We start from the raw sequence: 10,053 nt of genomic DNA, 5'->3' as shown, positions 1-10,053 counted from the left end.
CTCTCTCTCTCTCTCTCTCTCTCTCTCTCTCTCTCTCCCTCTCTCTTTCTGTGTAAACCCAAACCCTCCATCTTCAAGATGTTTGTCTGGGGGAACCTGCGGGAAAGACGCAAGCTGCGCGCTGGGCAGACCAGCTGCCTGGGTGCGGGTGGGACATTAGCGACTCGTTTGAATAGTAATGATGCTTGTATGGGACTCCCACCAGATGACATGATTGGGATTTTAAGCCAGACTAATATTCAAAATCGCATTAGAGAGTGGCCGAATAAACGGCACCTGATTCAACGTTGTTCATGCGTGATTTCATTCAAAATGCCCTCTTTCTTTCTTTTTCTTTCTTTCTTCTCCCCCTTCTTCAAAGTGGGCTGCACCGCTTTCAAGAGTTTTATCCCCCTTCTTCTCCACTCTAACCGGCCTCCTCTCGCATGAAGGGACGCGGATAAAGGCGCACGAAAGTGCGCGAATTGATATGTTTCGGTGTACCTTATAAATTCATACCTTTTCTCACTCGAGCGGCTCAGAAAGCGGGTGTCAGTCAGGCCGATTCTCCCGGCTGTCCGGCGCATTTAGCAGCAGATCTATGTGAGGAGTTCATTCCTAGGCAAATGTATGCAGACAGGGCTCCGCGTGAAAGGAGCWGCGTGTCAGCCGACCCTAATTGGGATTTAGCCACCCCTCAAAGCATGCGGCACAAAGTGACGCAAAAAAAGGCGGGTTGCAAAGAAAAGTCTCAACTTTTGCCCCTCTTGGAGACTATTCCGTGCGGCCCGGCATTTTCTCACAGGGTGGAGGTTACTGACCCAGCGGGCAGCGCGGTTTGTTTCTGCAAACCAAAAACATCTAGGAAGGCAAAGAGCAAGCCTCAAGACATGCAGCTTTGACTTTATCCCGTGCTAAATCTGGCCTGATATTTATCAAGGCGAAAGGAGCGCAACGCTGCACGTTTACGCGCTGTTTGTTAGCAAAGTAGACCTCACGAACCGTTGAACTGACTTTAATTAAACTTGCACAAAGCAGGCCCAGGCCTAATCATGATATCTATAACTGATTTACTTTGGGGGTCAACCCGATTTAAGACAGTCGCCACTGCCCTCTGTCTGTAAAACACATGATTAACGCAGTCAGTTTTTCTGGCATTGAGCTAAAACTTGTAGTGGTAACAGCTAGAGTCCTTCACACACATCACATAAAAGCTTTGTTCAAACTATTAACTACTGATTTTACCTCTTTATGTCTGTTAGCAAAATATCTAATGAGTTTGATGAAACTCTCAGAAAGTAATCACTGAAGGAACATCTTACAGCTTCATATTTTTTAAGTTCAAGGTGGTCGTCACAACCAACAGTTTAACAGATGTTGAGCTAAAATGTGGTAGTAGAGGGTTGTACACAACACATACTCTGAGCGCTGACTGATTGCATTCAATCTAGCATTATGACGTCAAATCGCGCATGTTATTTTCAAGCTTTGACCAGTACAACCCCGTTGATAACTTCAACATCAAAGACCCACTGAAATTATTCTTCTTTTATTTTTAAATGAGCATTATAAAGTCAGAATTATTTAATGAGCAAATTACTAACAGTTTTTCTTMACTATTGACGCTCTTCGCGCGTTTCCAAACCATGTCTCCAAAAGCACCATGGAGAGCTCCGCATTCTTCGAGCACACACTCCTGCGCCTTGTTGATGACCCAGGTACATAACCCAATATTCAACGGTTTCCATAAAAGTGGCATCAGGCTGCAGAGAGTGGAAGCAGACAGGGGTTTTTCGGCCTCCTTCAGGTTGGCTGCACATTAATAACTGGCTGATCTAATGGCCTGCCTGCGCGTGCTCAGCCTCCTCATTATGTCTGCGGCTGACAGTTCTGGCCTCAAACTAATTGTCTCGTCGGAGTTCGGCTGGGATCAGCTTGTGGAAACGATGTCCAAGAGAAAAATTGATTGCTGTGACGTCTCTTCTCGGAAATCTTACAAATTTTTCACATTGTAGTGATGCTGTTTTACATACAAGCTGAAAATACAGACGCACACCACAATGTGATTTTGCTTACATTCCTTAATAAAGATATAAGATATAAGATATAAGATTRTATAAAGATGCTTTAAAAATAAGATATAAATGTCACCAGGTGTATTTTAGCTAYTTTATTTTTTTCTTAAATAATAACAATGTGTCAAAGTGGGATAAACTGAACCCTATTTGTAAAACAGGAGTTCAACAAGGTTTTACATTAGAACCTCTGCTTTTTGCTTCTGCATTATTGAAGTCATAAAGATGTTCAGTGCCAAATGTATGTTACGTAACTGCAAAAACACTCCTAGAGGTTGCAGTTACTGTGTCACAGAGTAAAAAGGATGTTTTTAAACTCTGAACTGCACCAAATTTGTGTTTTTTTTCCAACCAAACAAAAATATTTAATGATTTTAATTTTATTACTGGTCAAAGAGAAATCTAAAAATTAGGTACATTTATTTATTTATTTATTTATTTATTTATTTATTTATTTATTTATTTATTTATTTATTTATTTATTTATGTCACATTGTTAATGTAATATGATGGGGTTTTTTGTTGTTGTTTTTCCCTCATCTTCCCTTGTGTAGTTTTTAGTTTTTCTGTTAAGGGTTGCATCTCCTCGTGATGTCTTCATGAAGCTGATCCTTGCTCTGTACAGGTCAGTGGCTGCATGACCCAGGACACCTGTTCTCCTATGTTTGTTATGTTCTGTCTTCTTCTGATTGGGTGTTCTGAACTGTAATTTCATTGTGCTCTGTACGATGACAATAAAGGTCTATCTAATCTAATCTAATCAAATCCAATCAAATCTAATCTAATCTAATCTAACCTAATCTAATCTAATACTTGGTTGAAGTACATGAAGTTCATATCAGGAAAATGGATCTATTAATAGTGATCTGTTGGTTTTAAGATCATGTTCAGCTTGATTCTGTCACATATTCCTTTCAGGTCATAAACCAGTGACTTGACACCATTGTTTATAAAAAATAAATTTACAATATTAGGTTTTGATAGTTTTTTTCATTCTTCTTTTGTAAAACTGATTTTAATCCTATTAAAGACAGTGTTCTAGAGATAGTGAATAAATAGATTACTAAAAGACAGCAGTAGCTCTGTAAACCAAAGAGGTAATTATTACTTGGACAATTTTTGTTCTCATTTAGAAATCTTTCTGTTTGAAAACAATAATTCAAACAACAAAACCATAAACAAAATTTTGAGCTCTTTAGTTTTTAATTTACAAATAAACAAACCGGTGTGTGCATTGCCTTTTGTTAACTGCTTTCTTGTGTTTCTCTTCTCCATATTTGTGTCGTGTTTTTGAAAAATCTTGCTGATTTTTTTTTGCAGGCTATGTATTTTTACATAAGGTGCATTAACACTGTTAAAGATTACATTTTCATTAAAAAAAAGCGTGTCTGTAATTAAGCTTTCAAATTAGCAATCGGCTAAAAGATCACAAGACAACAAAGGCAGCAGTTAAACATCATTGCTTTCTTTGGTGTGGACCCTTGTAGTTTCAAAAGAGAATGACTGCATTTCAAAGTTCTGCTAAAATGATGTATGTTGAGCAGCACACTAAAACCTCAGCCAAACTGAAGCATCTTAAGTCTCACGTTGTTGTATTTAACAGTCGAACACGATTTCTGCTTTTCAAGATTTTGTTTGTTTAACTATGTGTGTATTCACACAATGGTGTTGTGCTCTTTACGTTTGGTCTGTTGCATTTCTCCACTCTGCCTCTCAGCAGGACACTAAGTGTGTTTGGCATCTGCCGGCTAGATCCGATCTCTCCCGATCAGCAGCAGGAGAAAAAGGTGTGGATATGGATGGAATGAGGACAGAAAGCGGCTGTGAGCCGTCACTCTGTTGCAGGACAGAGTTTTGACTGACTGACTTCTCAGCCCTCCAGAAAATGTCAGGGTGAGCGCGTCCAGCCTCAGGTGTCTCTGGCCCTGTCTCTCTGTTCAACTTCCTCATTTCACTTTTCATCAGGCTACATCCACATCTCTATCTGCTGAACAAAATTTTMAGTTTATCACAGAGTTCAGTTGCATTAAGTGTCCTTAAATACCTCAAAAAGATATCAAATAAAAGAAAGACGATTTAATTAAATGCTGATAGCTTTATTTATGGCAGTTAGAATAGGGGGAGTGTAGACACACAAAGGTTTTGAGAGCATGGTGATTGTTTTGTCATTTTAAACTCTATTATTTGAAGAAACCAGTCTGTAGCATACATTGTCTTCTTGCCCAGGCCAAAGGGCAAAGGTCAGTGCCCAGACACGGGAACTGGTCAGTGCAAAGCTCAGAGGGGCGTGAAGGTTTAAAGGCGAGGGGAAATTTGTTATTCATTCAACATCAGAGTCATCTGCAGCACCAGAGATGGTGTAGGTCTGTTCTTGGTGGTCCATCTCCACCACATCATCCTCGGTTTTCACCGTTCTGCAGAGGGAGGAGAGAAATGAAAGTGCTTATTAAACCCAAACAAGTTACTTTAGTCCTAACCTTACTGCTTTCACAGAGTATTTAATATATTTCAACCCTTTAGGACCCAAGGCAATCTGTAAACACACTCAGATGTTGCATCAGGTCATAATGGATTTAGTCTGCAGTTCTTAGTCAAGATCAAGTTTCATTTTTGTTTGAATTTGACATAGGAAATTAAATTTGAGCTGACTTAAGTCTTGGAAAAGATACCCAATGGTACCTTTACCTAATGAGCACTGTCCTTCTCTCCGTCAGCTCCACAGCCTGCTCTGCATAGGCCTCAGTGACGCTGTCATGTCCATCTGATCCATGTCCAATCTGGGCACCACTTATGTCACCGTTCCCTCTGCTAATCCTACTCATTCCACCACAGACTGAGTGAGCAACACCCTCTTCATCTCCACCTTTATGCTCTGATCCTGCACTGCCTCTGATTCCACCCTTCATTACTGTAGGACCCTGTACTTGGACTTTTCTTMCATTTCCACCTAATCCTTCACCAACCCCATAGCCTGTGCCTCCACCTAAATCCCCATTTCCTCCTCTAAATTCATTTCCCATACCACCAATGCCACCTGTGGTGTCACCACCTGCACCCAGTGCAACTCCACCTACACTGCTTTCACTTAACCTTCCAGAGCTGAGTCCTACACCACCAACCCCAGAGTCCAAACCCTTAGGACCAACACCTAAAACCACAGGACCAGTGCCCACGTCACCAGCACCTCCTCCTCCAGTTCCAACATTGGGACCAGTGCTTCTAGGACCTAAACCACCAGCTCCAACACCAGTCATCTCTCCAGTACTGACTCCTCCAATGCCAATACCAGGACCAGTGGTTTCGAAACCTGAACTACCAACGCCAAATCCTTCAATGCCAGTACCAGTGCTTCCAAAACCTAAACCACCAACACCAACTCCTCCAACACCAGCGCTAAGACCAGTGCTGCCAGAACCTAAACCACCAGCACCAGCTCTAGGTCCTTCAATACCTGAGCTAGGACCAATGATTCCGGAATCTAAACCACCAGTGCCAACTCCTCCAACACCAGCGCTAAAACCAGTGCTACCAGAACCTAAACCACCAGCACCAGCTCCAGCTCCAGATCTTTCAATACCTGAGCTAGGACCAATGATTCCGGAATCTAAACCACCAGTGCCAACTCCTCCAACACCAGCGCTAAGACCAGTGCTGCCAGGACCTAAGCCACCAGCACCAGCTCTAGGTCCTTCAATGCCAGAGCTAAGACCAGTGCTTCCAGAATCTAAACCACCAGCACCAATTCCTCCTGTACCAAAACCAGTGCTTCTAGACCCTAAACTGCCCATGATGACATCAYTATTTCCTCCAACGCTGACTCTTCCACTGGCATCAGTGCCCATACCCCTACTGTTTGTGCTGACATCTATCCCTCCTGCTCCTGACTCTTGACCTACCCTACCTCTAGCACCTGTCCTATCGACTAGACCTCCATCACGACCGTATCCGGGGTCTCCTGTAACTGTGTCCTTACCCATTTCTACACCATTGACAATGCCTCCAACTCCTCTTCTTCTATCCCCCATCAGTCCACCACCCATTCCACCCACAGCATCCATGCTTCCTCCACTAAGGCTCACCCCAGCGCTAATGGTGCTCATGCTACAGCTGGTAAGAGACAGGGATTGCATCATGCCAGACAGCCGCAGGTCTTCCCCCTCAATCAATTTTCTGCAAAGAGAGACAAAAATATTAAATATGTATTGTATTTTATTCAAGCACACCCTACTAACACAACTTCTGGTTGTTTTTCATGTACCTGTAAGTAGTAATCTCTATCTCCAGAGCCATCTTGATATTCAGGAGTTCCTGGTACTCGCTCAGGTGCAGTGCAATTTTCTCCTTGGTGGATTTCAGCTCAAGCTGCAGGGCCTCTATTCGAGCCTATTAAGTAATGAAACAGATGTGCTGTTGAATGGCCTCATGTCTGCACTCATGAAAGTGAGAATATGTGTTTATGTGGCACCTTTGGTAGGAWCAGGTGTACACCCTGAGACAAGCAGCATTTACCTGCAGGTCTTCCAGTTCTTTCTTGTACTTTTCTGCCCGCTCTCGTATCTGAGCTTCAAGGGCTTCATTTCTGGTCCTCAATGAGTCCAAGTCACGCTCTTTACTTTGGATCTAGTGGTATTTTAATGGGATTATAAAAAATATTGTTAATACTGTACTATTTTTTATTTCTTTATACATTTTAATTTCTAATACTTACATCTTTTTTGGCATTTGCTATTTCTTCTCTAACGCTTCGAACTTTATCGACATGCCTGGATGACTTTTTGGTTAGATCTTCAAACTTGTTTTTATACCATGAATCCATTTCCTAAAAAAGAAGGAAATTAAAATGCTCATAAAGATAATTGTGACAAACAGAATTTGTAACACTTATCTTCTGCTTTTGACTTACCTGAAGATTTTTGGCCGCAATGTCATCGTACTGGGTTTGGATTTGTTTCAACGCACCAGCCAGATCAGGCAAAGCAAAGGCACTTTCAGCTGAAACATGAGCTGAATAGATCTTTTTCAAAAGTTCATCAATTTCCTAAACAAAAAGGAGACATTCAGGAACCATCCAAAAAAATGGAAATCTGGACTTTACCTGCATAAACATGTTGTCCTACCTGCTGATGGATTCGTTTCAAAAATTCTATTTCCACTTCCAGCTGCTCCAACTTCTTCTCCAACACAATGCGAGAGGAAGTTGCTCTGTCGACATCCTGAAGAGCAAAGACCATCATTGATTTGTGTCTTTTTGTCGGATTGCAAATTTGTCATCACTTATAGAGAACCTGGAGGATGGTACACACCGGGCGGATGATTTCAATGTCTAACTCAGCCTTCTTTCTTAGCTCCACTGCTTCCTCGTATTTGATTTTGATTGCCTCTAGTTGAGCAGCTGCAGTTTCCTTAGCCTCCAAAGAAAGGTCCTAAAAACCAAGCAACCAGAGGTAATTTCTTTTGTCTGTCAGATCTGAGGGCGAGCACAAAAACATGTCCATCAGCTCATTTTGCTCAGATCTGTGTGTGCACAACTGTATGTGTGTCTGCGAATCAAGCCAGTTTATCATCTGTGCATGAAGCATAGCTGATGACAGCTGTACAATACCTAAACTTACTGAGGTATCTCTCCATTTTCCTGTCAGAAATAAGCCTGTTACCAGGTAAAAAAAAAACATGAAAACACCAAGTCGACGTCTTGTATCATTGCTTGAGTACATACAGTTCAGTGAGGTGTAAAAATTTATGCTTTACTGGGTCTTTCAAATGTTAAAGGGGGAAGAAAACAAGATGAAAGTAATTTTCCTCACCCGCTGGACTTTCATCTGCTCAGCAATCCTTTTCAGCTCCTTTAATTGYTCCTCATACAACAAACGAAGACCTGTTGGTTTCTCAAAGCGGCCTTGGTAGGCCTCAATCTCTGCCTCCAGCAGTTTGTTCTTCTGCTCAAGTGATCGAACCTGTGACCACAGAAAAATTTCCTCTCAACAAGCTTTTAGTCATTAAAATTTGGTTTAATTTTTAAAAAAAAAAGAAAATATGTTTTAAGCTGCTGTGACATTCATGTTTCACCTTGTCAATATAAACAGCCAGTCTGTCATTGAGGACAATCATTTCCTGTCTCTCAGTTGTTCGGGTGCTGAGAAACTCCTGGTTCTCAGCTGCAGCTGCATCCAGGTCTATGGGACGCTCTCCACTTGGACCAACGCACACCAAGGCTCCTGCGCTGACACTGCAAACATAAAGTGATTCACATCAACAAGAAGAGATGAGAATCAGGAGGGGGAAGAAAATCTGAAACCTAAAATAATATTTAGTGTTCAGAGACACATACCCAACTCCAGCCGTGCGAGACCTGCGCAMTGCAGAGGAGGTCCTTCGTCCCACTGAGTCCACACACATGCTGCTGGACCCAGATCTGGCAGAGTAGCCGGAGGAGCCATGACGGGTCTGTCCCCTGGTGGGAGACGGACTGGACACCCTTACCTGGTAGGTTGAGCTGCTGCTGTCCTCAAAGTGACGGCGATAAGATGAAATCCTGTCCGGGCTGCGACTCATTATTCCTGTTTGTTTGGTGGTCTGAAGGAGAAACGGTCAGGCTGGACCTGTCTATGGTTCACTGTGATGTCCCTTCTGTACCTGCTGTCAAACCCGTTCTCTGATTTTATACTCCACAGTGACATTCGTGTTTCTGCTCTCTGCAGGCCCGCCCAGCACATGAGCCAACACCTGTGGAATCTCGAACCTCAGCAACGAAGCAGGCTGCTCGGGCATCTGTCAGACGCTTGTGAAGAGTTGAGCAAGGCTGGGAAATAAGCTTACAGCATCACTGTTTCCTCCAAAGACTTGGAATAGCATTTTATTTTCAATAAGATTCCCCCGGGCACATTACCTCAGTGTCCAACACTGGACAACAGAAAGACAAGCAGACACTGAAGGAGGCAGGGCTCGCTCAGCCTRCTGCCAGTAGGTGCAGCTCTGACATGATCTGCTCTGATGGGATGAGGGACCTAATTGAACGCTAAGCAGAAGCTGGAGGGTGACCTGATAAGGCTGTGGCTGCAGAGGAGCCCCGGCAAGATTTGACATAAATTAATACTTATTAGTCTGGTCCGGTTCCAACAAATTAAAACTTGACTATGCAGAAAAAAGACATTGAAATGAACTGATTCAGAAAAAAAAGAACAGGAAAAAAAGAAAAGATTTTTGTCTGGAGTTTACGGATGACAGGGCACAGTAATAAGAGAGCATATAACGATGATGAGGCTGCTCAAAACTGTTCATCTACAAGGTCACTGGGTCAGAAGTCAGAGAGGCTACACTTTATTGTGTTTAACCTTTTCTATTAGGACTAAACCTGATTCTCACATATCCGCCTGCATTCAATAGATCAAACAAACCAGAAAAAAACAACTAAAACATCCACAGGCACTAATTTGAGCAGAGATATATTATACAGTCCTTTTAGTAAAAAAAAAAGGTTTTCCAGTTCCTAATGAATTAATTCTGCAGCTCTTTCCTCCCGTATCATTGACGTCACATCTCACTGCAGCATGGGACTTTTGGAACAATATAAAATCAGCTCTGTTATTCAAAACTATTTGCCCAAATGTTTTAAACATATCTGCTTTGCATAAGCTTTTATCAAAATAAATGCCTACATAAAAAACATAAATAAATTGGGAAAAGCTATCACTTTAAAATTACAAAGAGAAATGCAATACAGTATGTTAYAAAATAATTCTTATCCTTTGACTTTGTAGACATGTGAAACTGAGCATTTACAACAAACAGCAACAATATAATTACATTTTTAGGCTGTTTAACRAAGGAGACAAACACACAACACACTGTAGCTTCCTTCAAAATAAATCACTTTGGCCTTTTACAGAAAAGCTGACAGTAGGAAGCAACACATGATACATTTAATGACTTTCGCTTGTTTTGAAAAAATAAAACATGACAGCTTTAATTAGGAAATTACAAAAAATGATTGGATTTATTT

General features: G+C 41.8%; 2 protein-coding genes across 2 annotated transcripts; one reads left to right on the top strand and one right to left on the bottom strand.

Moving 5' to 3' along the window:
* Positions 1-4,363: 4,363 nt before the first annotated feature.
* On the bottom strand, positions 4,364-9,859 carry zgc:172323 (desmin). The gene is made up of 11 exons (XM_014020459.1): positions 8,383-9,859; positions 8,121-8,280; positions 7,859-8,008; positions 7,358-7,477; positions 7,172-7,267; positions 6,958-7,092; positions 6,763-6,873; positions 6,564-6,674; positions 6,313-6,437; positions 6,134-6,224; positions 4,364-4,468 (listed from the first exon to the last, which is right to left on the bottom strand). Exons 1-11 carry the CDS (start codon positions 8,604-8,606, stop codon positions 4,448-4,450), a joined length of 1,344 nt encoding a protein of 447 aa, XP_013875913.1. The 5' UTR covers positions 8,607-9,859; the 3' UTR covers positions 4,364-4,447.
* LOC106526024 (vegetative cell wall protein gp1) lies at positions 4,999-6,127 on the top strand. The gene has a single exon (XM_014020460.1). The coding sequence runs from the start codon at positions 5,082-5,084 to the stop codon at positions 5,943-5,945; it is 864 nt and encodes a 287-aa protein (XP_013875914.1). The 5' UTR covers positions 4,999-5,081; the 3' UTR covers positions 5,946-6,127.
* Positions 9,860-10,053: the final 194 nt, after the last annotated feature.

Source organism: Austrofundulus limnaeus, unplaced genomic scaffold (assembly GCF_001266775.1).
Source record: "Austrofundulus limnaeus strain Quisiro unplaced genomic scaffold, Austrofundulus_limnaeus-1.0 Scaffold253, whole genome shotgun sequence".
NCBI lineage: Eukaryota > Metazoa > Chordata > Actinopteri > Cyprinodontiformes > Rivulidae > Austrofundulus > Austrofundulus limnaeus.
The sequence above is the reverse complement of the archived record's forward strand: the minus strand, read 5'-3'. Positions and strand labels throughout refer to the sequence as shown.